This window comes from Megalops cyprinoides, chromosome 1, assembly GCF_013368585.1.
Source record: "Megalops cyprinoides isolate fMegCyp1 chromosome 1, fMegCyp1.pri, whole genome shotgun sequence".
Taxonomy (NCBI): Eukaryota; Metazoa; Chordata; class Actinopteri; order Elopiformes; family Megalopidae; genus Megalops; species Megalops cyprinoides.
The window spans coordinates 21,680,730-21,698,925 of NC_050583.1; the positions used below are offsets into that span (position 1 = coordinate 21,680,730).

Below are 18,196 nucleotides of genomic sequence, written 5' to 3' on the forward strand. Positions count from 1 at the left end.
CTAGTCAAACACTGTTTCACACACCGTCACAGATGACATGCTCTTGCTTTTCGCCAGACTGTCGCTGAAACCGGTATAGTTTCGCCATGTGCGCATCTCCACGCTACATTTTTCTGAGGAAGCACGACTGTAAGATAGAAGTGTCGGTACAGAACTGCTGGTCGAGGATTGCGGCAAAGGCACGCTGAAAACTGAAGACAGTTTCGCCCTATAGCTTTTGCGAATTTTCTGCGCAGACCTGTACAGATTCCCCACAAAGCAGTAGCACAGTGGGTTAAGAGCGGAGTTTGTCAGACCCAGCCACTGCGCAAAAGGTCTCCCTTGCAGAATCCACTGGTGCTGGACGTGATCCAATTCGTCCGTTCCTCCTACAGCATTTGGCATGTTGAAGTCAATCCAGATGTCAATTACGTACAGGGGCAACCAGGACAACGTGAATAGCACAACCAGTGCGACTACCATTTTGGCAATTTTTTTGCGCACTTTTTGTCTAGACACCGACTGCGCCAAATTACACTTGTTGCACTCTCTGAACTTCTCATCGGCGCTCCACAACTTCCTCCCGGTCAGAAAGCAAATCACTAGATTAAATAAAACGGGGAAACCATACAGGGCGCAGAAGAGCAGGAAGTTATACCCCTGACGTAGCTTGACTTTTGGCCAGCTCTCCACGCACACCGTGATTGCATGCTTGCCATCCAACAACACCAATGTCTTGGTCCTGTTCATGAAGATCAACGGCAGGCACAGTCCCGAGGACAGGGTCCATACCACACAAATCATGCAAAGAATTTTCCTGCCCGTAAAGAAAGACCTCGCGTGCAGGGGCTTGTGAACACTATAGTATCTGTTAAGGCTGATCACGGCCAGACTCAGAACGCTGGCTGACACAGACACTGCTTGAACAAAAGGGACCGCACGGCACATGAAGTCCCCAAACACCCAAGCGTTGTACACCTGGTGACCTAAATTAACAGGCATACATACGCACACCACCATCATGTCGCAAACGGCTAGGTTAATTAGAAGTCTTCTGGTCGCCGAGACGCTGGCGAGGCGATTTTTCCTCCTGGTGAGGACCAGCAATGCCATGATATTCCCCCCTAGCCCTATGATGAATGACAAAGTGTACATCACCACCAGCGCGATTGTGCCTGGCTCATGTCCCGCGAAGAGAACGTCATCTGTGAAAGGAATCGCCTCCCGAAAACTGTGACTGCGGTTACTACGATGGCTCCAAAATGAGAAATTTTTTGAAAATAGGTGTCCAAATTTCAAATAAATTTCCGAGAGATTCATTTCCACTCCTTCTCATGCGGTTTTTATTCCGGTAAGGTCCACTTGTGGTCCAGACGGTACGACTAACTTTATCCAGTGTGATGCATAAGACTTTGGCAAAACAAATATTTGTGTCCAATTAGATTATTTTAAGAACACCCAAATATTTCATTTGGTAAAGGCAACCAACATATGCGCCTTGATACACTTGTTTCAGTACACGGAAAAACCGTTGTCAGACTGCAACATGACGGGTGAAACGAACAAATTAGATTCTTCATGGATTTTCTGAACGCGAGCAAGAGTGTAGTTGTGGCGATGCAGCTCGTCCTGAAGTCGACTTGTCAACTACAAAGGAAAGAAGAGTCTGATAACTGGCTAAGGAAAGTAACATTCCCTAGTGTAACCACAGATGGCAACCGCGAGCTACACTCGGTTGCCTTCTTAGCATCGCCGTGCGTTCTCCACCCTGTGAAGTGAGCACTAGGAGCTGAGAATTCGTGGAACTGTACATTAGACCATGTTGGCTAGAACTAATTAGTTACGATCAACAGCATTATTGAACCGGTGCCTTAAGACGCCCCCCCCCCCCCCCAAATAAATAAATAAATAAATAAATAAAGAGGACCATTGAGAGTATGTTTACCAATAATAAGTTCCCAAATAATTGCACAAAATACAAAAGGCCTCCAAATAAAACAACATTATGCTAGAATACTAGGAGTGCCAAATGCAAAATACAACTACTTGTATTGTATGTTCACACCCCTTTCTCCAAACTTCTGGCTTCAGTCTGCCTTTGTTGCAGTAGGAACACCAGTGCTTAAGAAAAGTAAACATATGACTAAAAACATTCAGCCTATTCATGTTTATAAAATTATCCTGAGACTGTATATGAAACATATTTGAAGTACAAATTTGGAAAAAAAAAATCTTTTAGCTGAATTAAAGACATATCACAAGTGAACATACTGCTATATCTTACACCAACCAGTTCATGATATAATCTATTACTGCAGATGGCAGGGATTACACCAGTATGCTCAGGTATGGTTTTAATTTCCCTCGCCTCTCTTTTTCAGAACAGCCCAGTAGAAAGTGTGAAACAGTCTGTGCTGACATCGTACCAGCCTGAGCCTGTGCACAAGTTTGACTTTCCATCAAGGGAACAAACGCATAACCCCTACAAATTAAGCCACTCACCAGAAATAACAAAAGACGACAGCAGTGTGATAATAAGATGGAAATAAACAGACACCCATTTCCCACTGTGTGTCCTCGAACCGGTCATACTCAAGTATTGTGTAGCCAAAAGGCAACAGCAATCATCTGTCAAAACAATGTCTCAGAACAGCAACAGAAACACAGCAATCCTCTTTAATCACCAGTGTCACTGGGGTCTCAGAAATAGCTTACCCTTTGTCCATGAAAACACCTTAACTCCGGACTGAAACACAGCACTTAAGTTGTGGTGCTTTTCTTGTTGCGGCTTATGAAAATCCCAGGCATATCAACAATTTATGTGTCCTCCTTGCTAGTGCTATTTTCATATTTATTTTACCCCAAAGGCACCTGAGCTTAATTCATACACTGAAAACCACAGAAAAACTACAATGAAAAATAAATACAATGCATTTCACACATCAATCTGGAAAACAGGATTTGTTTAAAAAGGAGCCATGTTTTTTGTGATGGTAAACCAAGAACTGTACCAGCAATGTACACAGGAGAGTGTTGTATATTGGACTGCGGTGATAATTGGTATTTGGCTGTGTCTTTGTTTTACTAATATTAAATAACTGCTTTATCAGGTTTTAGTTTTGAACTTGTATAATTAAAAACAAAAACTAACTTTGCTAGACCAGGCTATTAATCTGGTGACTGTTTTGCTGTAGAGGTAAGTGGGTCACTGTAAATGATGAACAGTAAGATATCTGATTGCCTCTAAAAATATCTTTATTAATTTTTTGTGTGACTTCAAAGATCACTGAAGCGTACCATAAAAGATTCTTCTGTGGACTCAAACACCCTCACAGTACTGATCCAATTTCAACAGCTATTACTAACTTTAACATCAGCATAAAACACAGAAATAAGTATCTGACACACTTCTGAAGCAAAACAATTTGTCTTAAACGAGTTTGAGTTTCCTCATGCAACATGAAAGCCAACTGTAACCACAATGCTAAGCATGAAGAAATGAATTGCAAATTCCCTTTACAGCAGCCAGGTTGGATGAGCACATCTTGATCCCAAAATGAATGGAAGGGCAAAAGCAGTGGGACAGATATGCCTCTCCTGTGCCTGTTCTTAATTGCCTTCGCCAGAGCACATTCTGAAAATATGTAACTCTGGGTCGATGAAGCACACAATTACTACAAGTAATGGGTGTTCTCTCCACCCCAGCGACAGGTGGAATAACATCATTAAAGAAGCAAACAAGTCAACATGTCTTTATAACAGTTTTGCCCTGAAGCAGAGAGGGGTAATCATTTAACCTCCTGAATGAGAATGCTATGATAAAGAGGCAATACTACTACCAATAACAAATGATCCCAGTTAATATCTGCTGTACTGAAATGTTCTTTTTCAAATATACAAAACCAGTCTAGGGGCAGAAGACATCAGTTTAGACAGTTTTGAAAACCAACAAAAAAAAAAGACCGCAACATCTGGAGTCTTTGGTGCAAGAACTTATTTTGTTGGTACCTTAAAAGGGTTCTTATGGGAGATGTTGCAAGCACCCTTACAGGTTTTCAAAGAGGAACGTTTGCTACATTAGGGCAACCAAGCCATGTGACCCATCAATTTCTCATGCTCAAAATCCAAATGATGTTAGTTTGTGTAGTAGTATTCAACATTTTAACACCTGGGCCAAGTGCAGCTCTAAAACTGAAATGAGGTACAGTAGCCACACTAAGTGATACCGAAACTACTGCCTACAGATAATATATCATGGACTAAATTATTTCACAGTGTAAAGCAAAGGAGAAGAGTATGGCTTGGTGAGTTATATGGCATGTAGTCAAGTGGTACAATTGTGTAAAAATACAAAGCATCGAAAATATAATTTGGTGTTTCTTAATGAATAAACTGTCACTCTCATTTCAAGTGATGAATTGCTTGTGAATCAAAGCAGCGTCTAGAAAGACTGTTACATAAGGCAAGACTTGGCTTCCCCCCTCCAGAAAGTATAAATCTGCTCATTGGGTGTGTTACAGAATCCCACCCAGCACTGACTGTTCAGCAAAGCACACTGAAAGAGTGTAATTTGCTAAGGTGTATTTTAAATGGTATGAAAAGGACTACACAATCCATTACACCCTGTGAAGAACGCACACATATAAACAAATATGTGGAAATCAAACCCATAATTTGTCAAATACCCATTTCTCGTGTCATTATGTATGCAACACTGCATTTTTATTTACTTACAGACTCATTATTCCCCAGAACCCTATTGATCCCCAAGTTAAAATGTCAAACATCAGAATCAAAGAGGCTCCAAATGATGGCGAGTTTCTGTGCATTTTGCAGTTCTCCCTCACATATCCACATGTCCAACATGAAACTCACTGCACAATGGATAACCACAGCAGTTGCCCACCACCTTGATGCTAACATATAGGTTCCATTTCACTAACATTGTCTAACATTTCACTGTATCTAACTTTTAAAAAATGCATATTCCCAGTTACTGTTCTGTGCTTTCCATACAGGTGGGTATCCCTCCACTCACCAAGGGCTGAATCATACTGAATACCTCCAGTTTGGTGAGGCATCATGATTCATGTTGCATATTACTTACCAAAGCAACTGGGGTGAACTACTGTTCTATTCATGTGTAGCTCAGTTTTTTGGAATATCAGATAAAAGCACTCTCTTTTTGGTGAAGGTGGCGTAATATAACACACCCTTAACCGAGAGGAAAGGAGTCGGCCACACTCTGAAGGAAAACAAGGGCAGGAAGGGAATAATTACGCATGAAAAACAAAAGCTCATGGCTGAATTTAATTAGGAAGAAGACAAACAAGCATAAAATGTGAAAACAAATTTAAAATAAGCCGACAACGCTTGTCATCTCTCTGTGAAGTGAGAGATGTGTTCACATTATCGCCCACAGTAAACAGACCCTGGGAGGACGGCCGAGCCCCAGTGTGGGGCAGTTCCTCTCCTCTCGTGTCCTTTCCTCGCCTCTCCTCTCCTCCAGCTTGGGCGCGGAGGCTGCAGCAGCAGAATGTGGCTGTGTACTTGTCCCTGCAAGGCCCCTCAGGCCACCGGCTCAGCCCCTGGTTGGTCACCTGAGGCCACTTGAGGGGTGGGGTCTGCTGGGAGGCCACGCTCCCCGTTCACCAGACCGCAGGTTTCTCCGCTCTTCAGTCTTGCCGCCCTCTCCTGCTTGGTCTTGAACAACAGGCCATGACCTTGGAGTAGGAGGGCGACAAACATCCCCGTTTGGGTTATGCACACAATCTGGACAAGAAGCAGTCCAGTGTAGAGATCACTTTCCCCAAACAGGAGGACGTGAACATGAAGTGCATCCTCATTGTTACAGATGCATTCAGACATGGGCCGACTGGGCCTCAATTCATAATCTGACAAACGCACATGGAAATGTCCACCATGTGTCTACATCAATGTCTAGTTTAAATATCAAACTTCATCCAACATTTCACTTGGCTATTGGAAAAGCTCTGCTGACTGAATGAAAAGCCAATTCCAAATCAATAAAACCTTGAAACCGTGAAGAGCTCCACACGCTGCATCCAACTGCTTTTGTTACTGGTCACAGGAACATCAATAAAGATCTAAACAAACTCTGAGCAATATTTGATGGAAAAACTTTACACAAATATAGACTGTGCAACGTGCAAAACTACAAAAAGCCAATTAATTTAGGACAGTTACACAAGTGTAAGTCATACCATTCAAAAAATGTGGTCTGTAAAGCCCGACAGCATGGATGAGGCCAGTATGTAGGCCTTCGGCAGAATATCTCTGCTGTTCCCTATCAGCGATGCCATGTCACAGGAGGGACAGCCACCCACTCCTTAACCTTCAGCCCAAGATTCAGAACCGACGGTAATTTAATTAACTAATTAACTAACCTAATGAGGCAGCTGCTATCATCGGCCATCTTGGGCCACGCACTAAATGACTGCCAATTAATTCTTCTCTCCATCCTGCAAACAGCCCCAGCGAAACGTAGAGCCGCACAATCCGGAGTGCTGGATTTTCCGTTCAACTTGTTTAGAAGATACTATTTTTAAAACCGAATTATGAGCAATGAGACAGAGCCATGACAACCCATTGGGTAGTGTTTGGTACGGCCCTGTTGCGGTAGACAGCGTGGTGTAAATCTTGAGAGGCGGAATGCTGCGTGAGTTTTTCGAGATGTTCTCTTTGTGGGGGTCTGCTTCTCTTCCCCTGCACACATCTCTAAATGAAATGTCATGTCAGATAGGTGAAAGGACACAGGCCCTGCCGAGCGTGGCAGGAGCTGTGCGGAGGCTGGCACTGACTCACCAGGGCAGTCGGCCATCGCCTTGTAGGCCGCCTTCTTGCAGCAGCCCCGGCACAGGCTGAAGACACATTTATTCCCCTGCGGAGCCAGAGAGAGAGAGAACATGTTAACAAACAATGACTGAGTGCACCTGACTTAACATGCCGTATTTTACACTGAAGACTCCAAAACAACATTTCACACTGACTGACCGTGTTAAGCCGATGCTGTTACGCAAGATCTTTCAAATATTAGGTAAAAAAAAAAATTCAAATCCAACTAGCTGAGCACTTATAAAAAACACACCTTACCTGTTAGATTTTGCCAGAAACTTATGAATTGATGATTTACCCAATAAATCTGTCACCTTCATAAAACTGATACAGCAACCAGGGTTTCCAGACACAAGCTTGAAGCAGACCGACTGGGCTGTCTTTGATTTTGCGTTGTCAGCCCTAACTCATGTCAATACATTCATTTTCCAAGCAAAATTTCACAAAGAAAGGAGTTTTACCACAATAATATTTATTAAGTCCCAGTACAACAATAACAATAGCAATACTTCACAAGTCCCAATCTAGCAATAGGAGAACATTCATAATTTTTTTAAATGATATGAAATAATAAACTTCCAGAATTCAAATTCGATTTCATCTCCTAACCAACTGAAAAATGAAATGTTTAAGCCAAAGAAGGTTAAAATAAAAGGTTAAGTTCACTACTGACCTTAATACTCAGTTCTGATTTTTTTCTTCATACCAAATTTTTTGTTTGACTGCTTGTATTCACTTTTCAAAGCGATCCATATCCAATGCCTGTGCTTAAATTAACTAATGACTGACGTGACTCGCATCAGTGATGAACAATAGAAGAAGTCACCTAGACTGGATCCTACCAAGATTATTCTGATGACCAGATGAAGAAAAAGGAGAGCCATGGCGGCCGTCTGTTATCGTTGCCACCTTGGTTAGAGAGGGGTGTGGACTGCAGGAGCGTAGCCACGATTAATGGGAGCATGTTGTCAGGGGCTATGACAAGGAACAATGGATCGCTAACTTATGAATGTAGATGGAAACATTTCACTTTTTGTCCATAAGCCTATCCCAAAAGCTCTCCCCGCCAGGACAGTGTTTCGGGGGGGGGGGGGGATCCCGATACAGAGTCATGTAGGAGCTGGGCTATGGTGGCTTGAGACAGGAGTGGGATACCGTACTCTGGCACATCTGTTCATCAGTAAGATCTGAATGTGCGTGATAGTATGCAATGTATGCAAAGCTGTAAGAAACAAACTTACGGATGAATACATCAAGATCCCACAGGGGGATCATCTGCGTGAAGTGGAACAAATAAAAATATCAGACCTGAGCATCCACATGCAGGTCTCACTGCTGTGTATTAGAACTGTATCGGACTTATTTTCACATATACATGTAGTCCTAATCTGATATCCCCATATTCAATACCAAGTGGTTTTTTTTTTGCTGTTAACACTTTAGTGAAAATATGTGATCTGCATCAAGTATGACAAAAATGGGAACTGGGTTGCTTTTAACTGGCAGCGTAGAAAGGCTAAAGACTACAGTTCTACAGACCGGGGCCAGAGGACAGTGCAACCATGAATCAAACCTAATTGCAGCTTTCAAAAGCTTAGGCCTATGTGCTCTAATTTGTAAAAATGACCCCGGTATAAATGTCATATACAACTAGGCCAATTTTGTGCACTACCGTGCAATTTTTCTAACAAATAAATTAAAAACAGCACATAATTTAGTGGTACTGTACCTCCACTTACCAACCTTGGGTCTTGCAACATTGTAGGCATATGTACTGGCATGCGGACTTGGACTCTTTACATTAAATATATACATAATACAGTTTGCCAAGAACATACATTAACAACAAAATAAGTTTCTTCTTCACACAGCTACAGAGAAGGAGGTGCATTCCTCCCATCAAATCAAATATTCTCGATAGTCTGGTCAACTAGCTCAGTTTCTAGGGGTATGCTGTCACTCTTGCTGGAACAGCATTGCGCTTTTAAGGGAGGCTGATCTAAAATAGAATCTTGTAGCGCTGCTGCACCGCAGACCTTCCTTCCTCTGAGTCTTCCCAGCATCAGGCAGCAATTATACCTCAGCAACTCCTGAGAGGTCCTCTGTTTGGAAAGCCTTTAAATCCGGCTGTCAAGACACGGTAAGGTGACCTTGCACTAGAGACGTCTTGTGTGACGGCAAACACAATGGCCACTCACGCCATCACTCTCCCAGCTCACCTTGCCGACATAACACGGCCTTGAGCACCGCATGCTCTTCGGGGGGGTAGGTCAAAGCTGACATTACTGACAGTTTTGCCTCAAAGCGATCTTTACAAATATGGTTCCGTATCATTCACTTCAACGTGTTTTTTTCCTAAGGATTACTTCATGCTCAGTTTCATGTTCTAATTTCATAAAGTCATGATATTAATAACAATGCACGAATGATTATGCTTTAGAATTTTCAATTTTTCGTTTATTCCTACCTACAGAATGGGGGGTCTACAGCTATTTCACTCTAATGAAGGACAAAGCAAGAAGACTGAAATCTTGTGGGTCTTCCATTTGGAATCATTTTCAGAGCAATTCCAAGGGCGTATATGGCAAGCCACAATCTGCACAAAGACATTTCATTTAAACTCTCAAAACAGACTTCACTCGTCTCAACAACAACACAAGGCTAATGCAAGGCTTTGGGCCTGAAAGCTTTCAAGGGATTTCCAATTGCTTTCCACATGACAGGTCAAACGATAAGTGTATAGCTCAGGACGTCACCCATGGACTTGTGGCACCAGCACATGAGAGCCCTGAAGAGCAGGAGGACGCGTCACGGACACTGAAAGCCTGGCGTCAGAGAGGTCAGGACTGCATTAGGAAGATCACACTTGTCTTCTGAGACAAATGGGAAACTGGTATAATGGGAGAGCCTGGATGGGAGGGAAGGTTAAAAATTGACAGAAGGCTCACTCTTTCTGGTAGTTCCATATTGATATTGGAATCTTTCACTCAGATCTTTTTTTGAACTAAAAAGGCATAAAAGCATTGGTAGACTGCCAGACAGACTACTACATTGATTACTACAAGGACTTTATTCTGGCAAGAATGAAAAAAAAAATCACAAATGCAACAGTAGTCTACTCATCACAATCAGTAACAAAAACCATAAATATATAAATATACCCACACCAGGCTGAGAGGATTAAAGTAATCCCAGAAACAGATGAAGAGTTCTGGTGCTGGCACAAGTAGATAATCGATTATGCATAAGAGCTCTGCAGAGCACAGGGATTATGAAGCAGACCAAGAGTGGCACATTTCAGGGGCTAACAGTCAAATTTCAATTGTTAATGTAGGTTCAGACAGAAACATATTTCCCCATGGCCCTTACAAGGAGCCTCTTAGCAATGCAAACAGGCAGCAGACACTGATCTGTCAGACCTCTCGGGCTCTTTATTTTGGTCCTAATGATAAGCTATATGGTATATCTTTAGGAACTATTAACTTCACTTAACATCCTTTCCACTGTGCAGAACTAACAGCCTCCACATGAGTTCTTCATGGGGAAGACCTAGCTACATTAATAATGTGGATTAGGTCTCCATTTTTCAACACATGTGCACGTATCACAATAGGGCACATTATTTACTGTCAAAAAGGCATAGCAGAATAACAGCATCAGCTTTTTCCCTCTACAATATAACACTGTCATTTCCTGCATCATCAATCTTATTTTTCCAGCAGTCAAACAGTTTTGACTGGAGATACTTCTCTGCCAACACCGCGTCCATTTTGTAAATGACATCATTCCCTGCCCCCTATCACATAACCGTGAACCCTTATTCTGCAGTGACAGCTTCACAGATGATAAATAGGAAGAATGATAAAAGGGTCAGTTAAAATGATTCAATCATTCTCCCCAACATATTATAGTCACCATTTGTTTTAATTTACTGCTCTTGTACCAGAACAGTTTGAAAGATCCCTATGCAGTCAATTTCCTCAAGGAGAAGCTTCTTGGGGCATTATAACAAGAACAGCGCCCGCAGAGGGGACAGGGAACGCCCACCTGTGTTTCACAGCGCAACACCACTTCAATTTCACATTCTGAATCAGCTGGTGAAAAAAGCCATTTATTCCACCGACATCCTGTTCATCTCGACTCCTGCAGTTAGCTTTGTGAAAGCACTGTAACGCTCTGCCATTCCTGATGACGACTTGCTGACTGGAGGCACTAAAATGGGATCCCTTAAGTGTTCTCTATTAGAAAAACCAGACCTGAGAAGTTTTAATGAAGAATGTGTATTGGGGAATTAGGAGGAGAAATAGAGATATGAGCACGCGTGGAGTGGACAGTCTCGGTGCAATGCAATCCATTGAAGTTCCACTGAAGTGCTTTGCTTGCGTACTTGGAGTAATGACCTCTCTGTGGAATACATGGCTCCAGTAATCCCTTTTTATTTGTCTCAGCAAATGTTCGACATGGATGTCTTCGTCTGCATAACCATCAGGCAATAAGGAATCAGCACCAGCCGTGTTGCTATTTAAAGTGAAAATATTCTAAAAAATAACTGTCACAACTGCAACAACACAGCTGCTGTTTGCACTTGCGACAATCAAATAGCAAACTAAGTTGATGTGAACAGAATAATATTTTCTCTTAATTTGTGCTGTTGGCTATAATTTTATCATTGTATGCAAATCAGGACCATTATGCTTTGTAGTCCAAGCAGCTCTGATGTCAGATGACTAATGAGTGCTTTTCAAGTGCCTGCAATGCATTAATCAGGCCTTATGACACGGAAATTGCAATGCAGAGGTGACTGCAATCAGAAACCATTACAGGGCAGCGAGAGAAGGCCATCAGGTGTCACGAGAAACAAACCTCTGAATGCAGTTAGTCTGCAACACTGTGACCCCTCGCAGTGAGGAGGAGAAAGGTTACAGTGGCACAGTACTCCGCTACATTCAGCATGGGAAATAAGCTCAACACTAAAGACCGTTTTACCTACTCAGGGGCAGAACCATTCCTGTTCTCTAAATGCTCTCTAAAAAACAAAAATCATAAAACAAACAATTGCAGCAATTTCAACAATGACATTAATATTCATGTGAACAAATCCTCACGTTACTTGAAACATAAGGTCTCTATGAACTTTGGGGGAAGTTTTCAAAGGCTTTGCCCTGACAGTTGAACATGCCTCATTGTCCCTAACCTTGAGCAGCCTATGGTGTGAACACTCTGGGACGACTCTGGGTTGTAATTACAACATTACAACAGTAAAAGTGCTCAAGCAGAGAGGATCTCTTAGGACTTTCAGTTCCACACCAAACACTGACCCTTTTCAGAGGGTCATGACAAGATCCTTGTCTAAAAGCTTCATTTGTGCTGATTAATGATCATTTTGGAAACAGTAATCACAAGATTGAACCTTTTCAATTACAATTCCAGTCTCGGTTTCATTTTTACTCAACAAACCCCCGGCTCCCAGCCAAAGAAATCATAGCAAAACATGGGCCAAAACCAAATCCACGAATTTAAGTATTAAAAGTGAAGTCATTTTCTTTGACTCCTTTGACAGCATTAAATACTTTACCTTAATAGCAATGCACTACCAACTACACCAATTGCTCTCTGAACGTAATAATGCTGAAAATGTTAAATGGCTCTTTTTACTGTACTTTTACAGGAGCCTCTCTGTACATCCATTACATGGGGTTGGATCCATCTACTATCATCTTGTCTGTCTATGAAAACACCCCTGCATCCGGGAATACAGAGAGTGTGTTGATTACCAAGGGCCACAGATCTTTTTCCACCTGCAATTCTCTTTTAGACCTGCATTCCAGGTTCTTAGAGATACCTGGCACTGATGATGCAGCCCAACTTTTCTTGGTCTTCACAACCAAGAAAGTCTTCCGCACCCGCACACAGGCCAAAATGTTTCACATAAGAATTACCTTTGTAGAGTACCTGGCCATTGCCAAACCCTTTCATTTCTTCATAAAACATATCAAACTCACCCTTTTCCTCACATAGCATTCATTATCTGCCCTCTGGTGCTCTGAATAGAATGTAAGGTTCACGTGGCATTATCACTTGGAAACTGTAGCTGGCCGTGTCTGAAATCCAGCGAGAACCCAATTGAGAAAATGTCAGCCGTCCTGAAATAGTATGGGCAGCAGTGGTGTGAACCCTTTAAAATTCTCACCTTTTCTGAAGCAACACAGTCACAGACTGAACAACGATGTCATGACCCGACACACACAGAGAAGACTGAGAAGGCACACACACTAAACACTGTGGTATCGGGCCATGAATTTCCAAATCGGCCGTGCATGAAAATCATTTCCTGATGCTACTGGGAAGGGTAGGCAGCGCGTCGGCGTTTCATCCAATAATGGCGAGTATGTAAATGACAAAGCCGACGGTAATTGAAACAACAGAAGGAACAAACGCGGCTCATAATGCCAGAGCCATCCTTTATGTGCACAAACCGCTCTCCATGCTTCCAGCTCTGCTACAGCGGGAAAGGTAGCCGCGATCGCCCCGCAGAGACACATGATGCTTTTGTCACCTGCGGCAACTATGAGTTCTGCATTTCAACAAATGAAATTCTTCTACCATTACACACACGCCTATTGGAATCTTCTTCTTTTCAAAGAGTGAACCTAGAAAACAACAGCGCTCACGGCGTGGGTTGTAAAACAATTTTCTGCTGCTCTAATGTATTCAAATGGAAAATGTTATTACAAGCAAATTGCAATGCCATCACAAACAGCTCTAGAGACAAACATCATCTTGTGTACAGACCAACATGATACTTGTTTACTTTATTTACAATTGTTTTTATGTAAGATTATTTAGAATTAGTAACACACAGATCATACACACGTGACAGATGATTCATTTTTAGTCATCTTCCACCTGCCTAAGATCAGACATGTTCATTCAATTTTAAGGAAAATACTGTGAAAATGCCCTTATATGCATCACTTTAATGTTTTTTGTTGATGTTACCATCTTTGTACACTAATGTCCAGCTGGCAGGAAAAGCTCCCAGAGTACTCCTCTACACATCGCTGGACAACAGTATCTCCCTTGTTGGACATTCATATGAAATCACACTGTCCACACTCCAACACAATGAAGACACCAAATGTATTCTTCTGAAAAAGCACAGCTCAATGCATCATAATACTCTGCACCTCCTTCACAACAAAACTACTGTCCCATGCAGTGAGGATACAGTATGCTTTTAATCCTTTTTTTTTTAACACTGTTTAGGAACAGCTATACAGTTCCCAATTATTTTTACACTTAGACACCCACATGTAATTTCTTTCACAGTCTGTAACATTTATACTATTGGAGTTTTATTTGAGCAATTCAAATTAAAATGAATTACTGCCTGAGAGTCCAAGCCTTGTCCTCCACACCTTTGAAGACTGCATTAAATTACACCAATTGCTTGGCTTAGCAGGCGCTCTTCCCCAGAGGCATGTACATGGCTTACATATCATCCGTTTATATGGCTGGATTTTTATGGAAGCAATTTGAGTAAAGTAACTTGTGCTCAAAGATACAACAGCATTCCTCCATGTGGTAAACAACCCCCCCCCTGAACTATACCAGCATTGGGGGGGCTTTGGTTTTGGAAACCAGTGCTGTTTTGAGGCAGAACAAGTTACCTGAGTATAAAAATTATGAGGGATTCAGATATAAACCTAATCCGTATGTGATGTTATGGAAAGCAACATTAACAATTTGAATTCAGCCAACATTAATAACATTTTCAATCACAGCAACTGTTTAACAATACTATTAGAACCAATTACATCAGCTCTAATAATTCAGTGTCAAACCCACAGTCATTCCAGCCTAATGAAGTCGCTGCTGATGTCAAGGAATACTCTGAATGCAGGAAATAAATGCCACAGTTCAGTGTGGGTGGCATTCTGTCAAAATGAACTGATGGAAAAATGGTATTCTTAAGATACCATTTAACAGCATGGCTACACCTTCTGGTAATGGATTCCAAACAAGAATAATGGATTCTGGTAATGGATTCCAAACAAGGGTAACAGCACCATAAACTGACTGAGCTATTTTGCAACACTGGTTTTCAAGTTTGAAAGAATGAATCACTGTCCCTGTCCCTGCAGTGACAGCTTAGTGAGTGATAGCTAGGCTTAGTGTGGCTAATCGTATCTTAAGACATATAACCAACTACAAATGAGACTCTGAGTCTGCCTGTGGATTAGGCCTGCCACTTTTTCAAAAACTTAATCGTGTGCCATACTTTTGCCTTAATAGCTTCTTCCTGAAGCAACTCCTGGAGTCTTGAATGGACAGTGGCCATTTCACTGTTCAAAGCCATTTTGTGTGACCCCTCTATGTGGCAGGAGACAGCATAACAGATAAACATTCTTTGAGTGGATGCTGGAATTATTTATTCCCTCTATGAAATTCTGCGCGCAGAAATGCAGTTACCTTAGCAACAGCAATTTCAGTCCTATTTCCAAGTTCCATTGTCCATTATGTGGAGTTGGTTTAAGATTAAGTGGTGCTGACTTACCCAATTCAATGAATAAATCACAATCAATCAGCTGCACAAAGCATTCCCATGATTCTATTATCATGATGAGAACCTACTTCTTTCTTCAAAGAGAAAAATTCCTGACCTTTATCTTTTTATTTAAACACTTCAATAATTTGTTTATTAATCTCCATTAATGTCCAGCAGATCTAGGAGTTTCACAACTAAACATTGTGTATGTATTCATACATCAATGCCATCTAGAGGTCACTGATTCATTAAAGCCCCGTACCCCTACACAGGATAAAATCTACAGGGACATGGGGAAGAAAAGGTTTAAATAAGAAACAATCACTGATTGATCTCACCTTCTTAATTTAAATGATGAATCACACAGATGTCTACTACAGGGAAACTGGTAAGCATTTCGGGACCAATTACGAGAATATAGCACCTACGCTCACTTTATGAAAACCATAAAACTCATATGATTCATTGTATGGGCCAAGCATTACAATCTGTTCTGTAACAAAACATCTTCCCTAAGGTTTCCATTCAAACATGTCTTGCAGATGAACTCAAAATGAATGATGAGGTTTTCAGAGAACACATGTGGATTGCCTGCAAGACTGTACTAAACTTGCTCCTGATTGCTGACAAATAATATCAGGATATATTGACAGAAGCTACTGATGTATAAATTACAATTTAAGACATCATTGTCAAACACTTGGTAACCACTTCACGTCTTAGTCTGCACTCAGGTCTATGCTGTGCCTTAAATGATAGTGGGCACAACAGGAAATTCTCACAGTTGTGTTCTCATATGAAAGCATGCATGCAAGATTCTGAAATATTAATGACTACAATTAAATTCTCACTTTGTGCAGTTCAGGAGTACAAAAAGAAACAACCACTTAATGAGAATGCAGTAAGTGTGATTCATTTACATTACATTACATTACATTACACGCATTTAGCAGACACTCTTATCCAGAGCAACTTCCAGCACAATAGAACATAAGTGTATCCATTCAAGTTAAGTGAGCAACTGTGTCAGACCAGGCTAACAGCACTCACAGACCAGTGATTGTGAACATAACTTGTGGTAGGGCATGAATGGTGTTAACTTGTGGAACCTGACTAGGCAATGGAAGCCAAGTACACTAAATCACAATACTACATGTAAAATAAACATCAAAAGCTAAGAGGTAGCAGGTGTTAGGGTGCAGGTATTGAGGTGGAACTGAGATGCAGTCTGAAGAAGGCATATCCTAAGACCATCATGCAAGAATAAATGTGAGGAGGTGCTTTCATACCAGTATCCTAATCTCACCAAAATGTCTGTGCTCTGACACCGAGTCCTTCCTGATGATGGGCACAGATGATCAGATCAGCACAACCATAAAACGAAGAATGGTGGATCTATGCGGCATGCACCTGAAGTCAATGTCTGTGAAAAAGGAGGACCACGCTCAATCACAGAGCCAATTTAAAGGCCGATTGATCTCACCCATACAATAAATACAGAGCGTGTCCTGTCAAGAATACAAAGTGCCTTTTGAATTGATCTTCCACATTTCCATCCATATGAAATCACATTTGGATGGTCACATATGCATATGCGTTTGAGATGAATTTTCCTTCCCTTTGAAATCAAGGTACATATGTGAACTCATCCATAGGATTTTTGCCAGTATTTCTCAATACTGATACTGGTGAAGCACAGTGTAATATGGTATAAGTTCCAGCTTCCTGCAATTAATTACGGAACTATCAATTAAACTTGTATAAACTATCAACTGAATATTGGTTTGGAATGGATCTTACAGTTATTAATTACCTTTCCTTTGATGAATCAACACTTGGCTGTGAGTACGTTAATCCTGTATGCATGTTAATGCCTAAAAAGGCATTTCTCAATTTCTTTGACCTAACTTGGTCTTGTTAATTAAATTAGTAAAACTAGACCTTACCAAGTTAACCACATGTAACCATTAATCTTAACTACAAATACCTAGAATTAATTACCATGTATTCAGACAGCTGCCAAATTAGTGACAAAAGTAAGCTGGCTTTTATCTTTTAGCAGCAAATACACACTAGCAATGATCTTCTTTCAAAGGAAAAAAAGACCATAATGGGGTGTGAAATCCAGGTCAGATCAATTAACAGCTCAAGAACCCTATTAACATGAGCTCAGATGGAAGGTAACCCAGCACACATATGTGAAAATGAAAGAAAGCAGTCCAAGATTACAGTGGAGGAAAAAATACACCTTATTATACACCTCAATTTTTTATGGAAATGACTCAACAGCTCTGTGTATTGGCCTTAAAATTCTAAAATGGGGAACACAATTACTCAAAAACATAGATGTTACAAAAATCTAAATGCAGGCAGTCTGCTTCAAACTGGTCACCAGGTCAATTCTAGGGGTGCAACAAATAATCGACGTAGTCGACTAAAATCGATGACCAAATTAGTTGCCAATGAATTTAATTGTCGATTAGTTGGTGCCGTCATCGTGTGTGTTTTTCGTACTGACTCGGAATGCCTAAGCTGTAGCCGAAGATATGTTGCTTTACTGAAGTAAACAACAGAAATGGCAACACCTTCATGACCAAAGACCTCAAAAGTGTGGCAGCATTTCACACCTAACCCTTTGACACGTAACTTATTTTTTATACCAGTGGTTCTCAACCAGTGTGCCATGAGGCAAAGTAAAGAGTGCCGTGGAATTTTGAGGATCTCGATGCGTTTTTATATAGGGGTGTGTGTGTGTGTGTGTGTGTGTGTGTGTGCACTTGTACTCTGTGAAAAGACTGATTTTTTTTGTCTTGT

At 41.3% G+C, this 18,196-nt stretch overlaps 2 protein-coding genes across 2 annotated transcripts in view; both read right to left on the reverse strand.

The window, feature by feature from the left end:
- Window positions 1–4,924, reverse strand: LOC118777463 (gastrin/cholecystokinin type B receptor). The gene is made up of 3 exons (XM_036528429.1): window positions 4,886–4,924; window positions 373–1,158; window positions 1–339 (listed from the first exon to the last, which is right to left on the reverse strand). The coding sequence occupies exons 1-3, from the start codon at window positions 4,922–4,924 to the stop codon at window positions 1–3; spliced, it is 1,164 nt and encodes a 387-aa protein (XP_036384322.1).
- The window catches only part of dus1l (dihydrouridine synthase 1-like (S. cerevisiae)), a 25,769-nt gene continuing 11,072 nt past the window's right edge, over window positions 3,500–18,196 (reverse strand). Inside the window, exons 13-14 of the mRNA XM_036549772.1 lie at window positions 6,805–6,880; window positions 3,500–5,702 (exon numbers count right to left, since the gene is read on the reverse strand). Of these exons, the coding sequence (XP_036405665.1) occupies window positions 5,548–5,702; window positions 6,805–6,880 (231 nt within the window). The 3' untranslated portion in view covers window positions 3,500–5,547. The remainder of the gene's footprint in view (window positions 5,703–6,804; window positions 6,881–18,196) is intronic.